The sequence below is a fragment of the Trachemys scripta genome, chromosome 20 (assembly GCF_013100865.1).
Source record: "Trachemys scripta elegans isolate TJP31775 chromosome 20, CAS_Tse_1.0, whole genome shotgun sequence".
Taxonomy (NCBI): Eukaryota; Metazoa; Chordata; order Testudines; family Emydidae; genus Trachemys; species Trachemys scripta.
The window spans coordinates 11,179,765-11,202,445 of NC_048317.1; the positions used below are offsets into that span (position 1 = coordinate 11,179,765).

The 22,681-nt window shown below is 56.7% G+C and overlaps 1 protein-coding gene across 1 annotated transcript in view; it reads right to left on the reverse strand.

The window, feature by feature from the left end:
* Positions 1–1,521: 1,521 nt before the first annotated feature.
* LOC117868150 (cathepsin L-like) overlaps positions 1,522–22,681 on the reverse strand; it is a 64,823-nt gene continuing 43,663 nt past the window's right edge. The window contains exons 2-12 of the mRNA XM_034753794.1: positions 21,694–21,762; positions 19,974–20,033; positions 16,824–16,916; positions 15,583–15,706; positions 15,157–15,425; positions 13,672–13,864; positions 12,658–12,851; positions 10,817–10,908; positions 9,914–10,075; positions 4,819–5,008; positions 1,522–2,537 (exon numbers count right to left, since the gene is read on the reverse strand). Coding sequence (XP_034609685.1) covers positions 2,350–2,537; positions 4,819–5,008; positions 9,914–10,075; positions 10,817–10,908; positions 12,658–12,851; positions 13,672–13,864; positions 15,157–15,425; positions 15,583–15,706; positions 16,824–16,916; positions 19,974–20,033; positions 21,694–21,762 — 1,634 coding nt within the window. The 3' untranslated portion in view covers positions 1,522–2,349. The remainder of the gene's footprint in view (positions 2,538–4,818; positions 5,009–9,913; positions 10,076–10,816; positions 10,909–12,657; positions 12,852–13,671; positions 13,865–15,156; positions 15,426–15,582; positions 15,707–16,823; positions 16,917–19,973; positions 20,034–21,693; positions 21,763–22,681) is intronic.

The following is a 22,681-nucleotide window of genomic DNA, read 5'->3' on the forward strand; positions in this document are numbered from 1 at the left end:
GGGTCAGAGCCAGCCAGCTGGAGCGGTGGCCGGACGCGGGATGTGAGCAGGAAGGCAGGACTTCTGGAAGTGGCTTCCCCCTGGCCAGAGTCACCTCCGTGGGGAAACGCGTGAGCTGGACAATGCTCGTGGGTTGCACCCTGGGGTTTGCGGTCCGTGCTGTGTAGGGTGCCAGGCTGAGAGCTTTGCACTCCTGCGAGTCACCCCAAGGACTGCGAGCGAGGTGGACTCCTCCTAGCCCCCTGCATCCCACTAGCCGAGGGAGCTGTGTCCAGTGAGGGATTCCTAGCAGAACCAGAACTGACCCCGCCTAGGACGTGACGCTGCTGCCGGACGGGGGATCCCAAAGCGTGGAAGGACCGTTCCCTAGGCTGGGCTCACAGCTGTGACTGCTCACTGGAAGGCTGCCAGGGGGAAACCAAGCAGAGAGAGACCACGGAGTTCGCTGGCCTGCACCAGGCAGCTAGCCAGGGCCCACGGGGGAAGGGGGTGGCTGCAGGGCGCCCAGCTCAGAAGAAAACAAGAGACTCAGAGGCTGCATAGCTGAGGATGTGGAAAGCAGCCGAACTCCCAGGTCCCACAGAAAGGGCAGGGGTGCGCCGGGCTGGCAAACCCGTGTGCTGTGCCCCATCGCATCCCGCATTCTCAGCGGCAACTGGCTGAGTCCGTGCTTGGCTGGGAGACCGTCAAGGCCCACTCAGCCCACTGCAGGGGTGGGTGCTGGTCACTCCCTTCTCTGAGTCACGGCGGCATGTCACAGTTCAGGGCCACTGCACCTGGATTCCCAGTCCCTGGTCCCCTCATCCAGCCCCTGCACTGCTGGAAGAAGGAGGCTTCCTATCTCTGGAGGCTACACTGTCTCCCCTGGCAGCGACGTGTGCACCCTGACAGGACGCAGCGGCTAGCAGCCCCATGTCAGTGCTGACCCTCCCCTCAGACACAAAGAGCACGACCCCTCTGGGCAGCCTCCCTAGCTCATCACGGAGGAAGCCGGAGGTTTTGGCAGCTGGGTCCGGAGCAGTTGGAGATTTCTGGCCCCCGGGGAGACGTAGGGGGACAGTTTGGGATCAAGGGGTAAGGCACATTAGCTGGACTCTTCGGCTCGGATGATCAGCAGGGAGATAAATAACAATGCTGATGTTTAAAGGACCATCACTAGGGTTCAGAGTTAACAACTAACTGAGAAGAACAGGGCAGTGCTCACACAACAGAACTCTCATTTCAGGCTCCCTGCAGACTCAGGAAGACGACGATGCAGCAGTTAGACTCTGTTTGCATCTATGATTTTCTTCACAACCATGGGGGCTAGCACGATCCTTCTCTCTTTTACGCAAGAGCGGAGGCTCGGGAGCAGAATCCCACAGCACAGAGGGGATCTGCAGCTGCGGGAATCCAGGTGGCCTGGCTTACAAGAGGGGTCAGTTATGCTTTCCCTTGTGACCACACCGGCCTAGCTGGGTTCCCCACCCCACTCCATTATTGGGGGAGCCCAGCAAACAGATAACCCTCCAAAGACCAGAATACTTTGTGCCTTTATCAGCGAGTTTATTGACAGGACCAGAATCAGTCGCATCAGCTGTTTCTCTTTGCCAGCTGCAGGCCTGGGAGTTGCCCTAGTTACTGTAACTCACCAGATTGCTAGCCAACTACAAGGAGAGAGGGGAAGAGGGGCCGGAGCACCATCCAGAGCACCCCTCCTTTCAGTTCCCAGCCGGAATGAGGGCTCCCCCCACCCACAGCAGCTGGTCTGACTTCTCTGGTGCCATACGTAAAGCACTGCAAAGCTCCGCAAAGGGCTCTTCGCATGTGGGTGCTGCACTCAGGAGGGGAGCTTGCCACACCTGTAGGCAGAACCCAGTTAGCTTTGATTTACTAGATCAAAGCCAGCTTCAGTAACAGCAGCCACGTGGGCGGTGGCACAGGCTAGCTGCTGGAGTCAGTACCCAGGAAGGGGACTCGGGAGGCTGCCGTGGCGACACTGGCTGTGCTACTCGAGCCAGCTTTGATCTCGCTAGATCAAGTCTCGCCGAGACTGCGTCTAGCTAGAACCAGCTTCACTCGGGTCTGCCGACCTGGGCTTGCAGTCACACCTCGTATTGCAGCACACCCTGGGCTGGGCTGAAATCCACCCCAGCGAGAGAAGACCCTAGTTGCTCTCAGCTCCCATTTGGCTTCCCTGGGATTTCAGGGCACTCAGCATGAACCGGCAAGTGCCTAGGCTATGCAGCATCAGGCATGGCCTAGCTTGGTCCCGTCCGGAGCACAAGCAAGCACAGATAATGCGCATACGGCTAAGGACCAGCATCCCGAGGCCAGCGCGCTTCCCTCTGACCCACGAGCGGCTGGAGATCACGCCAGGACGGGGTACGTTGCCGCACTCGCCACCCCGCAGTTGTTGTCCTGCATGGACAGGAGGATGTAGCCGTCGTTACCCCAGAAGGTGGACCAGGAGTTTTTGATGAGCCAATAGCTCTCCTCTTGCAGGACCCCGTAGCCCACGGCCAGCACCGCGTGGTTCAAGCTCCTGCTGGTATTCCCTACGGCCGAGAGGAAAGGAGATTAGCAAAGGGGCTTCTCGTGCTGCTCTTAACCCCGCTGCGGTTACCCTCCCCCCCAGCATCTGGGCTCTTGCATTCCCAGGAGGCCAAAAGACAAGTCTCACGCAGAGAAACAGCGTCAGCCAGCCAGCCACAGCAACGCTGGAGTGATCCGTGGGGGCAGATCCATGGATACTAAGCCCCATAGAGACCATCACGCCCATCGAGTCTGACCTCCCGCCTAACCCAGCCCAGCGTGCCCCACTGAATCGTTTCTGCATCGGATGCCGCGGGTTGGGACTCTCCCGAGACGTAGCTTCCTCCCCGGTGTGAATCGAATGCCCTCCTGCAGGCAGCTTGGAGAGTTGTACAGTCAGGTCTATTTTGCATGGGGCTGTGCCAAGAGGGAAGGGCGGTATCGGCCGCCCGGCTAGCCTCGTTCTGCCAGGGAAGTTATTTGGGGCACCTAGGATGGACTGTGATTGCCCCCTGGTGGCGGAGCCTGGGCAAAGCTCTTGCAAAGCTCTTAGCACAGGGGGGTGGCGCATTGCATTGGAAGACCCCCCGAGCATTGCTCCAGTTATCCGGGATTCATCAAGCCGGAGAAGGCAACACCTTTCTAAGAGCTGTCGTTGGGGGTTGGGGAGGTGCGTGATCGGAGGCAGAAGGGAGGCAGGAATGCTGGGGTGCCACCGTGACCGAAAGCACCGCTGTATTCCCCACCCGCCCCGACACACTGTTGGGATCGTCTTTATACCGGATATGCCTTGTGAGGTCTCATTTGAAAACTAACAACTTGCTGGTCAATAACACTCTGGTGAAAGATACGCAGCAACATTCTATGTAAAGTTATGAATTCCCCCTGCACGATGTTAGCGTACGGTCAAACTCCCACAGCCTCCCTAGGCAAGAGTTGTTAAGCAGGTCTGGCCTGAACAAAGCAACATGGGTTCACCTCCGTTTACATGTAAGTAGTAAACAGGGCCCTGGGGCTGGAGACACAGCAAGTCTGCATTTCAGCATGCACAGGGGAGAAGGAGCCACCTTCACCAGCAGATCCCATGTCACCTTCTTTACTGTGTGAATAAATGTGGCTTTGAGGGGGACATCTCAGAAGAATCTACTCCAAATGGTGAGTGGATTGCAAAAGTGAAGGGCAAAACCACCCAAGGGATCTCTCCCTCTCTCACACACATCTGAGATGACAAAGGAACCAGCCGGGGGAGATCCTGACCTGAGAATTTGGGCAGCATTGTTGCTGGGAACCTGTCGTGAGGATTTTACCTTGACCCAAGCCTCGCTGGTGAAGTTTTAGCTGCCAGAAAGTGATTTAGCTTTATTTCTCTCTCAACCATGTCTGACTTTCATACCTTAGCCTTGCGCTCACTCAAAACCTCCCTCTTTGTAGTTAAATAAACGTGTTTTATTTTTAAACTAAACTAATCCAGGGCTGTGTTTAAACCAAACTGTTTGGTAACTCCGGTTAAAGTAGCCAATTGTTGAATATTGACCCCTTGGGGACTGGTAATAGCTGAACCGTCCAGGAAAGGGCTGGGCAGCGCAGAACACAGGTTTGGGGGAAAACCTCGGCCTGGGAGTGTGTTGGGGTCACCCTGTGAGCAGTAACCCAGGCTGGTGGAAGCCGGAGCGTGGCTGGACCAGCGCTGCAGCCGTACACAGACACTCAGTCTGTTTGTCAGCAGCCCCGGTTGGGAGCTACCACCCCAACGTTGCGGGGCAGGTGGTGACACAACCCCTCCCGGGGCTGGATTGCACCCCTGAACGGGACGCCCAGCCCTTGGATTTCTAGGGTCTCTGCTGCCTCCCTTCAATACACCTTTGGAGTCCGTGGAAGTGATCAGGGGCCAGCCCGGCTCTGTGCTGCTTGGGTGCTCTTCAACCTGGGGAATGTCCTGCCATGCACAGAGGTGGCTCCGTACAGTTGCACTAGGAACCAGCACCCCCAGGCTGGCAGCCACGTGCGGCCCCCTGATGATTTTCCCGGTGGCACTGGGAGAGGGAGGGGGTGCCCGAGTACAGAGAGCAGCGTGACGCACTAGAGCCCACCCGGCCCGTGGTGCTGGAGCCAGCAGAGAAACCCTCAATGGAACAGAACAGCCTGGGACTCTCCTGGCCCATGGGGGTGCGCGGCCACCCTGTCTCCTGAGCAATCCGAGATCCAGCAGCCCCTGGCAAAAGATCACCATGACACAGCCTCCCCTGCTAGCCATGCAGTCTCGTCCCACCGGGAGCGCCATGCGGCTGGCAGGGCTGGACTCACCACACTGGGGATCGTAGTAGATGCCGTTGGAGTAAAAGATGAACGACTTGAGGGAGGCGTCGATGCTGACGGCCACGGGGCCGTTCTTGAAGATGGCGGCTCTCAGGGCAGTGACGTCGCCGGCCGGGACGTTGACGTAGCCTGTGATGTTGGCAAGGAGCTCAGTAGAGTTGTAGTGGCAGTATCCATTCTAGGAGACAGGCGGGACACTGGAGTTTAACAGCGGTAGGGTTTGAGTGTCCCCGTCCAGCCAGAATGCTCACAGAGCAACCCCCATCCACCCCCTCACTGCAGCCAAGCCTGGATAAGAGCCAGAGGATGCCAGCTGATCCTTGACACGCCACCAGCTCACACCCAGCCAGCCAGTAAACTCAGCCCTCTCCTGCCTGATCAGCCCAGGGAGAACCAGCAGCGGTTCTGGCCGCTGGGCCGGCCCATTAGTGGGACACTCCACGAGGCCAGGAGAAGGGTTCGGTGCATCTGTTAAGCTCTGGCAGAGCTGGGACATGAGTGGTCTGGCCTAGCAGGTAGGACCAGGAGGAACCTCACTGGCTAACCTAGTGAGGAGGGCTTTAAACTAGGTTCGACGGGGACAGGTGAGCAAAGCCCACAGGTAAGTGGGGAACATGGAGACCGGGGAGATGGGTCGGAAACGAGAGGGAGTGTGGGCTATATTGGCAGAGAGAAAGGAGAGTCAGGACAAAACTGGGAGGAAAGATCAAACCAGTATCTTAGATGCCTATATACAAATGCAAGAAGTATGGGTAATAAGCAGGAAGAACTGGAAGTGCTAATAAATAAATACAACTATGACATTGTTGGCATCACTGAAACTTGGTGGGATAATACACATGATTGGAATGTTGGTGTGGATGGCTACAGCTTGCTCAGGAAGGATAGACAGGGGAAAAAGGGAGGAGGTGTTGCCTTGTATATTAAAAATGTACACACTTGGACTGAGGTAGAGATGGACATAGGAGATGGAAGTGTTGAGAGTCTCTGGGTTAGGCTAAAAGGGGTAAAAAACAAGGGAGATGTCATGCTAGGAGTCTACTACAGGCCACCTGACCAGGTGGAAGAGGTGGATGAGGCTTTTTTCAAGCAACTAACAAAATCATCCAAAGCCCAAGATTTGGTGGTGATGGGGGACTTCAACTATCCGGATATATGTTGGGAAAATAACACAGCGGGGCACAGACTATCCAACAAATTCTTGGACTGCATTGCAGACAACTTTTTATTTCAGAAGGTTGAAAAAGCTACTAGGGGGAAGCTGTTCTAGACTTGATTTTAACAAATAGGGAGGAACTCGTTGAGAATGTGGAAGTAGAAGGCAGCTTGGGTGAAAGTGATCATGAAATCGTAGAGTTTGCAATTCTAAGGAAGGGTAGAAGGGAGAACAGCAAAATAGAGACAATGGATTTCAGGAAGGCAGATTTTGGTAAGCTCAGAGAGCTGATAGGTAGGGTCCCATGGGAATCAAGACTGAGGGGAAAAACAACTGAGGAGAGTTGGCAGTTTTTCAAAGGGACACTATTAAGGGCCCAAAAGCAAGCTATTCCTCTGGTTAGGAAAGATAGAAAAAGTGGCAAAAGACCACCTTGGCTTAACCACGAGATCTTGCGCGATCTAAAAAATAAAAAGGAGTCATATAAAAAATGGAAACTAGGACAGATTACAAAGGATGAATATAGGCAAACAACACACGAATGCAGGGGCAAGATTAGAAAGGCAAAGGCACAAAATGAGCTCAAACTAGCTACGGGAATAAAAGGAAACAAGAAGACTTTTTATCAATACATTAGAAGCAAGAGGAAGACCAAAGACAGGGTAGGCCCACTGCTTAGTGAAGAGGGAGAAACAATAACAGGAAACTTGGAAATGGCAGAGATGCTTAATGACTTCTTTGTTTCGGTCTTCACCGAGAAGTCTGAAGGAATGCCTAACATAGTGAATGCTAATGGGAAGGGGGTAGGTTTAGCGGATAAAATAAAAAAAGAACAAGTTAAAAATCACTTAGAAAAGTTAGATGCCTGCAAGTCACCCGGGCCTGATGAAATGCATCCTAGAATACTCAAGGAGCTAATAGAGGAGGTATCTGAGCCTCTAGCTATTATCTTTGGAAAGTCATGGGAGACGGGAGAGATTGCAGAAGACTGGAAAAGGGCAAATATAGTGCCCATCTATAAAAAGGGAAATAAAAACAACCCAGGTAACTACAGACCAGTTAGTTTAACTTCTGTGCCAGGGAAGATAATGGAGCAAGTAATTAAGGAAATCATCTGCAAACACTTGGAAGGTGGTAAGGTGATAGGGAACAGCCAGCATGGATTTGTGAAGAACAAATCATGTCAAACCAATCTGATAGCTTTCTTTGATAGGATAACGAGCCTTATGGATAAGGGTGAAGCGGTGGATGTGGTATACCTAGACTTTAGTAAGGCATTTGATACGGTCTCGCATGATATTCTTATCGATAAACTAGGCAAATACAAATTAGATGGGGCTACTATAAGGTGGGTGCATAACTGGCTGGATAACCATACTCAGAGAGTTGTTATTAATGGTTCCCAATCCTGCTGGAAAGGCGTAACGAGTGGGGTTCCGCAGGGGTCTGTTTTGGGACCGGCTCTGTTCAATATCTTCATCAACGACTTAGATATTGGCATAGAAAGTACGCTTATTAAGTTTGCGGATGATACCAAACTGGGAGGGATTGCAACTACTTTGGAGGACAGGGTCATAATTCAAAATGATCTGGACAAATTGGAGAAATGGGCTGAGGTAAACAGGATGAAGTTTAACAAAGACAAATGCAAAGTGCTCCACTTAGGAAGGAAAAATCAATTTCACACATACAGAATGGGAAAAGACTGTCTAGGAAGGAGTACGGCAGAAGGGATCTAGGGGTTATAGTGGACCACAAGCTAAATATGAGTCAACAGTGTGATGCTGTTGCAAAAAAAGCAAACATGATTCTGGGATGCATTAACAGGTGTGTTGTGAGCAAGACACGAGAAGTCATTCTTCCGCTCTACTCTGCTCTGGTTAGGCCTCAGCTGGAGTATTGTGTCCAGTTCTGGGCGCCGCATTTTAAAAAAGATGTGGAGAAATTGGAAAGGGTCCAAAGAAGAGCAACAAGAATGATTAAAGGTCTTGAGAACATGACCTATGAAGGAAGGCTGAAAGAACTGGGTTTGTTTAGTTTGGAAAAGAGAAGACTGAGAGGGGACATGATAGCAGTTTTCAGGTATCTAAAAGGGTGTCATAAGGAGGAGGGAGTGAACTTGTTCACCTTAGCCTCTAAGAATAGAACCAGAAACAATGGGTTTAAACTGCAGCAAGGGAGGTTTAGGTTGGACATTAGGAAAAAGTTCCTAACTGTCAGGGTGGTTAAACACTGGAACAAATTGCCTAGGGAGGTTGTGGAATCTCCGTCTCTGGAGATATTTAAGAGTAGGTTAGATAAATATCTATCAGGGATGGTCTAGACAGTATTTGGTCCTGCCATGCGGGCAGGGGACTGGACTCGATGACCTCTCGAGGTCCCTTCCAGTCCTATAATCTATGAATCTATGAATCTATGAAGGCTTGGTGGGAGTCAGGGCTCAAGCCAGGGGTCAGAGCCAGTCAGGAGTGTAGGCAGGGATTGCAGGCGGAGTTAAGGATCAGGAGCCAAGCCAGGCATCAGAGCCAAGGTCCAAATCAGGGACCAGAGCAGGGCTTGTGGTGGCAATAAGCCACATGCTGCCAAGCTGCACGGACAGCTTCCTGGAATGCCCTCCATGCTTAAATAGAGCCCGTGGACCAGTCAGAACCGCTGCAATCAGGTCTGCGCGGGCAGCACTTCCTGTGGTGCTTATTCTCCCAGGGTTTATTCATTGCAACGCTGCTGAGAGCCGCACCAATCCCCCGGCACTCTGCACACCTGGGTTCTAGCCTTCCGGAGCCTTACAAGTCCCCTCTCATCATTTAACAAAAACCCCTCGGGGGCCAGGTGCTGCAGAGGGGCTGTACCGAGGGTTACGGCACTAAATGGGAAGCGTGGAGAAGAAACACTCGTGGGACTCAGAGCCGAGTGGAGCAGGTAGGTTTGCTTGGATCTGAGATTTCTGTAACAGACGAGAATTCTGCAGCGAGGGGAGATTTCAGGATCTTCAGATGCAATTGCCTGTCTATCCATTCCTCCAAGAGTTTTATACCACTGCCCGTCGCTGTGGTATCGGAGCACCTGCCATGTAAAATCAAAGCCCCGGCGCATTGTCTAAAACTGGTTATAATGTCAAGGATCGGAGGTAGGAGAACATAGTAAGTTGCATCACGACGGAGTGGGGTCCCTGGAACGTTAGCCAGACTGGCCCTGCAGCCCCCCTCTCCTCCTGCAGCCCCAGCGCTGGGTGGCCCATCCACTCCACAGATACCTTCAGAATTCAGACCGCTAGTTCTGGACCACATCCTGCCTTCACTGAAATCAACGATAAATCTCCCGTTGGCTTCAGTGGTGCAGGATCCACAAGGAGCACCAGGAAATTCAGCCACCAGGAGTCCGTTCAAGCTAGATGTTGACTGGCCTCATTGCCTGCTATCCCAGTGCCCAGCCTGGGCTCTGGGTGCTGGTATCCGCCCAGAGGTATGAACCTCTGCCTGACCCTGCTAATATCTAGGGTATGCTGGAGACTCATCTCATGCCAGGGCCCTGCACGGTGCGTGGAGGGATGGATTTCGCCTCTTCTGGCCGCGTCAGAGCACTAGAGGCTGGCGAACGGAGGCTCACAATATCCATTGTCTGGCGTCGGGGGAGGAGCCAGGACCATACCTGAGATTCACCAGCTACACAATAGACACGCTGTGGGGCGGGGGGGAGGGGGAATCAGCGGCTCCCAGGATCCCATCCCAGGCCACTTCCATCTTTGCTGGGCCCTGCACCAAGTTCTCCCGTCAGCAGCCCCAGCCCTTTGCCAAGGGAGCCCACTGGGTTCCCCGGGGCTCTCGGCGTCACATCCCCCCTCGGCCCAAGGTCACGCTGCACGAGCAGGTCAAACAAGTTCTCTCTGCGGCTCCCCTAGCAGGTGCCTAGAAGAGCAGCCCGACTCACCTGGCCCCTGTATGGCCCGTAGGCCTCAGCGCTTGGTATGCCACCGTGCTTCTTGACCCATTTAAAGGCCCACCAAGGGAGGCCGCCGTCGCAGCCGTGGTTCCCGAAGCCCCAGGAGCAGTCGATCAGGGCTTGCTGAGACAGGGGGGTCAGGCCTCCGGTCTGGGGAGGAGAGGAGGGCAGGGAAGGGCACAGAGAACTCAAACTTTAACTTCACCGTCCCCTTTACGTCAAGGCTGACACATCACACACAGGCTCACCAAGATCATGTCCAGGGAGATACTACATCTCCCCTTCCATGCTCTGGGGATCGCTCTCCCTCCATCCCCGGGCTGGGACACATGGACCGCGGGAGCTGTGTCTCGGGTGAGCATCATATGGTCAGCGATGCCGGTGTGGCCAGCCAGAACTGCTCGAACTGAGGAGCACCTGGGGCAGGACTCCAGGCAGAGTCACACCTGTGGGGCTGAGAGCAGGGACTCTCCAGTCAGTAGCTGAGACTAATCTGCTCTGGAGGCCGCGTCTTGTGGTTAAGGCACTGGCCGGGCCCACAGGGGGTCTGGGTTTGATGCCTGGCTCGTTGTGTGGCCCGGGAAGTCACTTCATCTCTCTGTATCCACTTCCCCATCTGTTCCATGAGGATAGCGGTACACACCTTCTCCTACCCTCTGCCTTGTCTCTGCAGAGCGTAAGCTGTTCCAGGCAGGGGCTGTCTCGGACTGTGTGTGCGTACAGCTCCCAGCACAATGGGGCCGTGATCTCAGCCGCGGCATCTCGGGGCTACCACAATACATATGAGAGTTGAAAGACCCACAGTGGGGGGTGTCTTGGCTGCTCCACCCTGTGGCGTGATCCCTGCTTGTACAAGCTGCGGGTGTGACGAGGAGGCAGCCGGGTTGTTACCTTGAGGAACAGGGCACCTTCTAACCCTCCGGTAGCAGCAAAGCTCCAACAGGAGCCGCACAGAGCCTGGTCCTTCACCGGGGTCACCGCGCCTGGGGGAGAGAATAAGAAATGAGCCCCGTGCAGTAGAGAACTCAGATCTTCCACATTTCAGCTCTCTGATCTCCCTGGCCCCTGAACGCCTGGAGTCACCAGCCACGTGGCCTCTTTACCATGAGATGGCCGTTCTTCACCCCCCTTTCCCCTGGCAATTGCCACTCGCCCTGCTCCCCCGGCCCAGGTGCCTCGACACCCTGAAGAAATGCAACATGAAGAGCAAGCGGAAAACTTTTGGGTCATCTCGCCGGAGAGCAGAGGCCCACGCACGTGACTCGGTGGGTCATGAGCATGAAGGAGGAGTCCAGTTTCCATCACGCTCCTGGTACCAAGCTATCACTCGCCCTGCTGGAGTCGGGGTTATTCGAGTGGGAGGCCAAAGTCAGAGAGGAGTCTAAGCTGGTGTCGATTACACCTTCCGGCCCCCTCAGTGCAGGAGTGACGACTCGGGATACATCGACCCTGGAGCTGCAGGGGTCATTTCCACCTCCAGGAGACACACCCACGCTAGCTTGGATCCAGCTAACCTGCCATCTCTCCCCAGCCCAGCCAGCGCTGGTTAGTCTGACGCCGTCATGGGAATGGACTGAAAGGGCCCCCAGCCTGTCTCTTCTCCCCACCGCGCTGACCTGGGAATTCGCCCTACTATTCCTCAGTGCTGGGAGCTGGGAGCGATGCTCGACACTGCCCCCCTCTGTCGAGTTACGGTAAAACAACTCGTGCCAGGAGGAGCTCTACACCAGGGTCACCATCTCCAGAGCAAAAGGCTCTCTGCATTCACTGACTCCCGGAGCCGAGCGCTGAGCACTGGCTCCCCGTTTCGTGGGCTCTGATTTACTACCCTTGGGAGCCCCACAAGCCCCACCCTTCTTCTCCCCAGTCTTCCTCTCTGGGGCGGTGCTACAGCCTACAGCAGCTTCTCCTAGCTGGGCCCCTCTTTGCTTAGCCCAGGAGTTCTCAAACTGGGGGTCGTGACCCCTCAGGGGGTCGTGAGGTTATTTCGTGGAGGGTCACGAGCTGTCAGCCTCCCCCCCCAAACCCGGCTTTGCAGCCAGCATTTATAATAGTGTTAAATATATAAAAAGTGTTTTTAATTTATAAGGGGGGGTCACACTCAGGGGCTTGCTGTGTGAAAGGGGGCACCAGTACAAAAGTATGAGACCCACTGGCTTAGCCCTCTTCCTCCCTGGGCGGGGAGAGGTCAGCAGGCAGGCAGCCCTGCTTCCCCAAGTTGGTGTCTCTCTCTCCGGCTGGGAGACTAAGGAGGCAGCAGATATCCTGCCTTCCTTCCCAGGGCTCATCCGGGCTGGCTGCAAGAGGGGAACCCTGCCCATGTCCCTGCTTCCCTCCAAGGCTCCGGGTCCTGGGCCCTTAAAGAGACAGACTATTCCCCTGGGACCATCTTCCTCTCCTCCAGCACCTGCCTCGGCCTTTCCCTAGGGCTTCATCCACCCAAGGAGTCCCACGAACCCTAGAGGGACACGCCATGGAACAGGGCCCGACTGACCCCTAGCCCTTTGAAGGGGACAGTCCCCCTCTCCCAAGCTCCATCCAGGCCCCCAGGTAACAGGATGGGAAGCAGGGAGCCGCCCAAGGCTCTGGCAGGCCTAAGAGCTGCATTTCAGCCTCGCCTGGAGGCCGAGGGTGTCCCTCACTTGTCAGGGGACTGCAGGAGAACAAGGACTTGGGGAGGGAAGGAGCCCCAAGGATGTGTGGACAATGCGGACGCAGGTGGCCTTCCTCACCGTACAGCCTCCAGTCCAGGCTCTCCGGCAGGATGAGGCCAGCGTACGGCGCCCGTGGGAACGGCTGCCCGTCGTCGGGACTTTGGTCCTGCAGCCGCCCCCGCAGCACGGCCATCTCCTCCGGGGTGCGGTCGGCCAGGTGGTTCAGCGCCAGCCTATAGGGCAGGTTGGCCCGATTCTTGGAGTGGACGTACCTGGGAGGGGATGGATGATGTGAAGAGAGGGGGAGCCGGTGGTGGGTAGCCCTAGGTGGACCCGGGCACATCCCTGCAGCAGCCCCTCACACACACGCACTCAAATAACCGCAGTTTGGAGATATCCCATCTCCTAGACCTGGAAGGGACCTTGAAAGGTCATCGAGTCCAGCCCCCTGCCTCCACTAGCAGGACCAAGTACTGGTTTTGCCCCAGATCCCTAAGTGGCCTCCTCAAGGGTTGAGCAGGCCAATGCTCAAACCACTGAGCTATCCCTCCTAGGTCACATGACAGCCAGAGCACAGAGCAGTCATCTCCCAGGACATGCATCTCCTCCCCTCTCGCTAAGAAGCCTACAGCTGATTGATGGCTAGAGACTCAGGGCTTGATTCGCATTTACCCCCCATCTGCACTGCCAGAAGGGTGAATGGGGGGAGCCTTCATTCTAGTTAGGAGTGGGGAGCACGGGGCGGGGTGGAGGGCCCAGCTGTCTCTGGCCTTCTCAGTTCTCTGTGAGTTCTCAGAAGCGACTCAGGGCAGAGGGGTGGAGTCCCGGAGAGCCGTCTTCTAACCCACCGAGGGCCGGGAGCAAGACGAGGTTTCCTGCGCTGGCATCGGCCCGACACTGACATTATGGGAAGGGGCCAGGATCAAATTCATCCCGTGTCGCTCAGGGCTGGGCCTGACTCTTCGGCACAGCCAGGCCGGGTCAGGGGAACAAGGCTAATCTGGCATTCCCCCCCCCCCCCCATCCCCCCCCCCCCCCTGAAAACCAGCCCAGGAGCCCAGCCGCCTCGCCCCGACATCCGAGCTCCCGCACCTCATGTTGTGAATGAAGGTTTGTGCCCTGCGCTCGAGCTCCTTGTTGCTGCCGTACTCCTTCCTGTACTCCCGCCGGTAGTGATGGAACAGCTGATGGCCTCGATCCGCCTGCCTGCCCACGAAATCCCACATGGGGTTGGCGAGAATCTGATGCTCCGCTCCGTCTCCCGGAGGAAACTTGCACTCCATGTCTAGGACCGAGCCGAAGGTTACGGCACACGCCGGAAAGCCATTGCTCACAGACACCCGCCGGCAACCCCCTGGTCTCTGTACCGCCCCCTGCAGATCCCACAACCCAGCTGCATCTTCACCAGGCCCCATAGCTTCATGCCACACCCCAGGATCCATCCCCAAGGAACACCGCACCCCCAACGCCATGCACTGGTGTCTGAAGAAGACGAGGACCCTACCCTGCTAGCACAGAGCCCTGCCCTGTTTCCCGCTGTAGTTTTTGCTAGCCAGGCTGTATCCCCAGGCCAGGCACAGCACTGGCCTGCCCACCAGAGCCTTCCTGGCAGGGCTAGGACATTGGCAGCTGGGTGAAGCACGTGCCTCTCAGAGCTGGGAATGAGAGTAGCTGCATATTCGAGCCAGTGGCTGCTTTCCGTGTCCTAGACAGGTGCAGCCCCGGGCCAAGAATGCACGGAGCGCCGCACGTCAGCCTGAAACAAACCCTTCGTTCCTGGCCCAGAGCGAGATCCACCAGAGAAGCACAGCATGCCAGCTTTAGCCTATGGGTCCGTGAGGACCGGTTCAGCCAACGCGTCTGCAGGGGGTCAACAAGTCACCGGGCCCCCTCTGTCCCAGGGCCCCGGGACATGCCAGCGTGAAGATCACTGCTCATCGGTGTGAATCCGGAACTCCCTGCCTGGGCCACATTTCAGGGTCTGTTTAACGGGAAACCTCCATCCGCTCTTGCCCCAACACACAGGGCCAAACCGGCACAAATCCAGAGTGACACCATCGTTCTAGTGGGACTCATCTGATCTCTGGGGTAAATGGACATAGCCCTGGACCAGGGGCCCGCCCTGCTCCCACCCAGGGCATCGCTGCATGGGGAAGGTGGGTGCTGGACTGAATGGCTCCTCAGGGGGCCTGGATCTGCTTGTACCAGCCTTAGCTGGGGCACAGGCCGTGAAAGGATTAACCAGATATATGTTTCCACGTCTCTGATCAGTGCAAACACCCGGCGATTTAGCAGCGTGGAGACTTGGCCACTCCTGATTGACTCACTCCACTGCGATGGTTTCCCTCGGCCTGCAGGAGTGACGCGAGTGGGCTCATGTTCCCACCTCAGCTCCTGCCCATGTTTTGTGGCTTCTTCTGGCAGCGTCCTGGCTCGGAGATCCCGGCACTGGGTCCCCACCGGACTCAGGTCACGTCCCTCCCTGCCCAGGCCCAGGAGCTCCAGCTCCCTCCCTTAACCTGAGGGACAGTTAAGCATTTCCCCAGCATGGAGGGAGGAGGGGGAACGGCCACTCACCACGTGGGAGGTCCAAGACCTTGGCTGGGTAGCTGCGGGCGAAGCCGCTGTAGTCGAGCTCGTACTTGTCGTAGTGGGAGCCCAGCAGGCTGTTGAAGCCCCGCATCTCGTAGTGGACGGGCACGGGGCCGTCGGCGGAGCTGGCAACCCACAGGGTGTAGACGTTCTTCTTCTGGCCCCAGTAGGACACGTTCTGCCACACGGTGCAGAGCTGCCCTTTGTAGAACTCCTCCCGCACGGGCTGGGGAGGAGACATTACAGTTGCGTTTCTCAAACTGGGGGTCCTGACCCAAAAGGGGGTCACAAGGCTATTGTAGGGGAGAGTTAGGAGGGGAGACGACTGACCGGGAGCAGCAGAAGTGCTCTAAAAGTGTGGGGGAGGACATAGGCGCCTGAACCATGGTCCTGCCCTTGCCCCCACCCCACNGAGGTCTGCCGCTGATCCGGAAGCACTTCCGGATGTTCAGCTCCAGCTCCGTGGTCTCTGGGGTGATCTTGTACAGGGCACCAAACAGCTTCTCTGCCCCGTATTGGAAGGTGACCACTTGCCCTGGGAGGCAGGGAAGAGACGCGGGAAGGTCAAGACATTTCATGGGCCCAGCCTCAGGCGAGGGAAGGCGAGAAACCGCTGGGGTCTCCACCTCTCCCTGGGCAGGTTGAGAAGGGGGAACGGTACCGAGGCTCTAACTCTCAAGCTGAGGAGTGTCACTGTCCGTAGCTTTTCAGACCCACCTGGGGCAGATCCCGGGGAGGTGGGAGAGCAGCCCTCGGAGCTGGTGTGACACTGAGCTCCCTGCAGCCAGGCCATAGCCACGGCTGGCTTGGCTGCCCACCGGCACCCAACCATGCCTGGCTAAAGCGCCGAGGGAAAGAGCACCAGGCCATGGAGAGCTGGGTGTTCCCCTGCCAGGGAGCGGCACCTAGCGCCTCCCCCCGGCTATCCCAGCTGTGCAGCAAGAGGGGAGAGTTAGGAGGGGAGACGACTGACCGGGAGCAGCAGAAGTGCTCTAAAAGTGTGGGGGAGGACATAGGCGCCTGAACCATGGTCCTGCCCTTGCCCCCACCCCACAAGGCCCCCCCCCCCCCCCCCCCCATCCCCTTCCAGGCCCCATTTCCTTTCCCTTCCCTCCCCCCCCCCGCACCCCGCTTGTTCCTTTTTGCCTCCTCCCCCTTATGGCCAGTAAAAAGGGGGAGGGGCATGGCCCTGTGCTCCCCCCCCCCCCGGGTCTGGCGCCCCTGCGACTGACCCACCTGGAGCAACTTACAGCCCTGTACCACCTAGGGTGCCTTGCACCCCCTCCAGCTCACGCCCATTTGCAGAGGTAGAGCATGCGCCCCCCCCCCCCCTTGCACTTGGCCCTCTGCCTGCCTGGGGGGGACTCCCACTCACACCCCGAGGGGGCCAGGAGAAAGGGGAACCAAGGGAACACCAAGAGCAGTGCAGTAAATGGACGGGCTCCTGCTGGGCTCCGGATCAGGCCCCAAGTCGAATCAGGCTCCCCTCGTGCGTGGCTTGGGAGGCGGGGGCATGTCAGGCTGGGGGGCGGGGTTTTCCTGGGGCTCATTTGCAGCATTCAATACGTCACCTCTGAGTTTGGCCCCAACAGTGGGCCCTGGCCTGCCACCTGGTGAGGAGCAGAGAGAGGCCAGGTGCCCAGCACACCTACCGTGGTAGTACTGGATCCGGCTCTTCCCTCCCGTCTGGTTGTACCAGGCTTCAAAGGGCTCCCGGATTTCCGCGAACGGCAGGTCGATAACCCCTGCAGGCCACCAGAACAGGAGCCAGGTTAGCCCGAGTCCGTGCCACAGAGACAGAGGGACGAGGCCCAGATTCATCGTACAGACGCACCCGATTCAAGCCACATGGTGTGCCAGGCTCTGGGCACACCAGGGTACTGGGGCCAGCTGCCCGTAATGGAAGTTAACCCAGGTCAGAATTCCCATTCTGCCCCATTTCACACACCCAGAGGAGTCCGGCCTCCGTCAGCGAGAGCTCCCCGAGACGCAGATTTGTGCGCCCAGCTGCTCCCTGTGTCCTGAGCTACGGCGCGAGACCCAGACAGCTCCATGCGTCCCCCTCAGAAAATGCTGCATTGTAACACCGCAGCGAAAGCAGCCACCGAGCAGCCTGGCTTAACGGCGAGGAAATTAGGCCAAGCCACTTCACTCTCCGCGGCACTGCCGCTCCCTCCCATCCCAGAGCCCCTGGCCAGGAAGCTGCTCGCTGGAGATTTCCTCCTTGCGCTCTCCAGAGGCCGGGTTGTGTCCGGGACCCTGTTCAGACTCTGGCCAATTGGTGCCCGCATCAGAGAGAATGGACAAGGGGGAAGTTTTACTCATGCCAGCAAGCCAGAGCCAGAGTGGTGCACAGTGACCCGAAAGCTGCCCCCCCCCCAGGAGCAGCTGAGGATTCCCTGGGTGAGGGGGAACCCTGGACTGGCAGCCCCTTCTGGCTCCGCCACCCCGCATTCGGGCACAGGGCTGGTTGGGAGCAGGGAGAGAATGGGGGTAGAGCATGACACCCTCGCTGATTTCTGGTTGATGGGAGACAGTTCTAGCGGATGAAAGTCGCAGCAGCCACAGGGCTGCTCTAACTTGCACTGGCGGCCAATTCATCCCCCAGCTGGCTTAGAGGACGTGTACACACGCCAGCTTCGATCAGGCTCGTGTACTGAAAACAGCAGGGTCACCGCGGCACCACGGGCTAGCTGCCCATGTGCCATCCTGGCCAGGATCCTAGGGACGTGAGGCAGCTCGCCCAAGCCACCGTCCACGTCGCTATGGCTACCCGGCTTTTTTCGGGTGCTACCTCGACCACAGCTAGCGGGCGTGTTCCTAGAGACGTCCTGGCCAGCTCCCCCGGCCCCTCAGCCGTGCTTAGTGGGAGCTGCGCTCCGTCCCAGGGGAGAGGCCGGGACGGTGAAAGGGGAACGAAGGCAGGAGGGGAGGCTTCTGGGAAAGGCCGTTGCCGTGGCCATGTTAGTCTAGCCGGTTTGCTAAGGTCGAGATAAAGCCCCTTTTCTGGCTGGCCGTGACCGGGGCTGTTTTGGAACAAGGAGCCAGCAAACAGGTCCCAGCTGTCCCTCAGATCATGTAAGCAACAGAACCAGCCTCTGGTCTCCTGACCTAGACCGCTCCAGTGGCGTACGGGGCTGCTTTTCTGAATCTCTCCCCCCTGTTCCTTCCCATTCTCTGCACTGATTGTATTTTTCCTCTTAACAAGAGACACCGGGCGCGTGGCCTAGCGCCTGGGCAATACCCCCTGGAGCTCCAGTCTCACCCAGGAGCTTAGACCGGGCGTACTGAACAGCGCCGGGTATGTGCCCGTTCCTGGGAAGTGTTTTAAATGAACAAAAGGACTTCCCAGTAATTGTAATATACAGTCATTGCCTCTCTCTAACGGGGAGGCAGCGTGGCCTAATGGCTAAAGCACGGGCGTGGGACTCAGGAAACCTGGCTTCTATTCCCGGCTGTGCCACTGATGGGTGACTTCGGGCAAATCATGCCCCCTCCGTGCCTCAGTTTCCCCACCTGTCAGATGGGGACAATGATCCTGATTCTCCTTTGTAAAGCACTTTGAGATCGGATGATGAGAGCTAGGTATTAATTAACTATTAATTGCCTGGCACTGCTGCAGAATGGACACCAGTGGGTCTGAGGAGCTAGCTAGACAGGCCAGTCCTACTATCACCTGTAGCTATCGCTTAGGCTGATGGTGGCATGGGGGTGACAGCTTGACAGACAGACTCATTAAGACAGTCCCTGCCCTGCGGTGGGGGAGTTGGGGACTCAGTCGGGGGCCAGACCCTTGCGTCCGAGGGGCTCTGTGTGGACACATGGGTCCGGCGGCACAGATCCAGATGTAGGCCTGAAGCCCCAGAGCTCAGTGTTGCAAACACAGCGAGCAGTGCCCATGGGGGACTCAGGCGTGACAGGCACTGGGAGACAGCAGGCAGAGGGTTGGTTTGTTAACTTGCTTACTAGGGGATGAGGCTTTCCTGCGTCCTTTCCCTTCCCATACGCTGGCTGACTGGCTGGCTTTGTCTGAGAATGGTGGGAAAGGATCTGATCCTATCTAGATATTGACATGGCCCCTGCCCCATAGAATCTCAACTAAAAACAGCAATGGATTCAGCCTCACAACCCCCCTGGAAAGTACCATCATCCCCGTTTCACAGATGGGGAAACCGAGGCACAGAACGACGCAGCGACTTGCCCAAGATCACACGGGGAGAGCCACAATTGAACCCACGACTCCTGGGCATTAAGCACAAGACCCGTCCTCCCACTATGGCCGAAAAAGAGTTTCATTGCTAAGAGGTGACCGGCTGGTCTCTGTTAAGTACGACTGTGATGGTCCAAAACATTCCCTTGGGCCAGAGCAGTGCTGCTGGATCTGGGGGGAGGGGAGATTGCTGGAGGACACTAGCTGTGTTTATAAGGGGTGTTTTCAATCTCTCTGGGTAACATTAAGGCCTGTTGGGCCCCAAGAAGGCTCCAAGCCGTGGGGCCCGCACATTTGTGGCACTGCACAAACCATCACCTCTGGGGCTCAATTTGCCCATCTGCTAAGTGGGGACAAGCCTGGCTCCCTACTTACCAGAGCAGCTGAGCAGTTTAATTCAGCAAGTGCAGCATGGATCAGAGGTGCCAGATCAGGGGTCAGGATTACCCTGAGTGGTTCCTACCAGAGGGCAGGGCAGCGCTGTTCCCGTGGTCGAGGCATCACCATGAGATGCACACACCACAGCCATCTGCCGGAGGGAGAGCAGGCTGCAATCCCCAGACCCCGACCACAGAGTACCTGGCCCGCTCACCTGAGACGTGGTAGACGTTGCCAAAATCAGGGACCGTCCATCCAGATGTACCCCCGGCTCCTGTAAAACAACGATCAGCATCGGACATTTCCCTCCCCAAACCCAGCCGGAGGGGCTAGGAGTCAGGGAACCTTTCCAGACTAGAGTGCATTGCAATCAGCTACCCACCTCCCGAGAGTTCAGCAAGGCACTTAAGGAAGAGCCGGTCTTTAATTACACGATCGCCCGGAGGGTACTTGGGTGCTTAATGTCAGGCATGTGCTTAAACACCTTGCTGAATCGGGGTCCTACCAGGGATGGGGAAGAGGAGTTGTGCCAACCCAAGATGGGTTTGGTTAGACTCAGAGCCCTTTGTTATTAGCATTTGCTGATTTCCCCCCTAAAACTCCCATGGTTTTGAAAAAGCCACAATTCGGGTTCTACTGATTTTCATCCACATTTTGGCTTTTTGGGGACCAGGGAATTTTTCGCTGGGGAAGTGGCTGGGGCCACGCCGAAGGGCCAACGGAGTCAAGCAGGGCCGGCTCTAGGCACCAGCACTCCAAGCATGTGCTTGGGGCGGCACTTTCCAAGGGGCGGCACTCCGGCTCCTTTTTTATTTGTTTTATTTTTATTTTTTGCCTGGGGCGCATAAAGCCAGGAGCTGGCCCTGAGCGGAGGTGAGCTGCGGCGGTGGGTGGCGTGGGGAGGGCCGCAGGAAGTAACCCGGGGGAGAGGGCGGCAGAAGAACCGCCCCCCCCCCAGCTCACCTCCGCTCCATTGCCGTCTGCTCCCCCGAGCGCGCCGCCACTCCGCTTCTCCCCTCTCCCTCCCAGACTTGCCTGGGAGGGAGGGGTAGGAGGGGAAATGCGGCGCGCCCGGGGGAGGAGGCGGGGCCGGGGATTTGGGGAAGGGATTGGGAAGGGGCGGAGTTGGGGCGGGGCCAGGGAGGCACAGGAAAATATTTTTGCTTGGCGCGGCAAAAAACTTGGAGCTGGCCCTGGAGTCAGGAGAGGCCGCATCCCCTGCTGGCACCTTCAGCGCAGCCCCACGGCACAGAGCCCTGTCTGCTTCCCCTGTCCGGACCCTTCAACGCAGCCCCATCCCCTTCCCCTGCACACTGGGAGAGCGAGATGGGCTGGCAGCTGTCCAAATGCTACATCATGAGTAACTCCCCCCTGCAGCTCCCACCCCCGTCAGTACCTAGCACCCCTGCCCCCGCTCCCCACCTCCTGCCCTTCCTTTTCAATTTTTCACCAATTTTCACCCGTTATTTACATTTAGGAAGAAACACTCCCAGGCGATTTCAAACCAAATAAACCCCGAAAATGAGGGGCTCAGGGATACCCCCCATAAACCCATCCCAGGTCCTGGGCTAGCATCACACCATTGTGGGTGCAGCAACACAGATCTGGCAGGGGTAGCGCTTTGCAGTGTGGATGCTCCGCGCAGGCGAGGCTAGTCCAGGATAACTCTGCAATAACAAGAGGGGTGATCTTAACTGGGGCTAAAAGCGCAGTGCGGACACAGCCACTCGGGTTTTAACTCGAGTTCAAGTCCAGGTTGACCTAGCGGCTTTCACTGGAGCTGCTAACCTGAGTGGCTGCTATTTTAACCCGACTTAGCGCAGTCCCGTTAAGAACATGCCTTTTGTTTTGCAGCGAAGACCGGCTCTGAGATGCTCTGGACAAAAGCTCCTGGGGATGGCAGGTGTGTGTGTGTGTGCGTACATTATACTTACCGCTCAATAGGCAAAGGGCAGGCAACAGAAGAGAGGCCATTTTCTTCCAGAAGAGAGTTTCCATCAGGTCTGGAACTGGGGAAAAGGGACAGGAATTAATCACATGAATCATCTCTCTGGGAAAGCACATCTGGCCACCGGATCTGCTGCATCTTCTCTAGCGGGCATCATGACCAGGTATTCTACTCCTAGGGCCCTTCATAAAGCATTTTCTAAGCCAGGAAGGGAACACAGCTCAGCGGACTTGCCTGACAGAGCAAGGAGCGGTTGCATTTCCATCCCAGCATGCTTTGCAGGCCGCTTGTGCATGGTTATGCCCTCACAGGTGAAATGCAGCCACCTCTGGGCGGGGCATGCCGGCTGCTTGACAGCTTGTAGCAACATGGATGGCAGTTTCAGGGCAGAACCAGAGGAAGGAACCTGTGTGGAGCTGACATTGCCAGGGGATTTAGGGAGGCGGAAGGGAATTAACCACATTGGGTGTGACTGGGACTCGAGGGACATCCTGACTGCTTGGGAAAGAGCCACTGGGATATGACAGCCACAAGGGGGCAATGTTCTCATTCAGTGTCTCAGCTAGAAACAGCAAAGTACCACACATAAGGGGAGAGCACCCGCTACTGAGCCCCCTGCCCTGCTCGCTTCAGCACAGCGCCCCCTAGTGCCATGCTGGGGCATTGGGACTACTCTGCCTACAAGGGGAAGACCCCATACTGAGTTCCTGTCCCCACTCCCCACCCCCTAGTGCCACATTGGGACAAACAGACTGTGAGTGGAAAGTGCCCCCTACTGAGCCCCCAGCCCACTCTTTGCAGCACAGTACCCCCTAAGGCCCTTTCTACACTAGGACCACTTTGACAGAGTAGCTATACTACAGGGGCAAAGTGCTCCTAGTGGATGGAGCTTATACTGGCAAAACTGCACGTTGTACTTGTATACCTTATTCCAGCCCCCCTAAGTGAAACAAGTGTGGTGCATTGAAACTGGG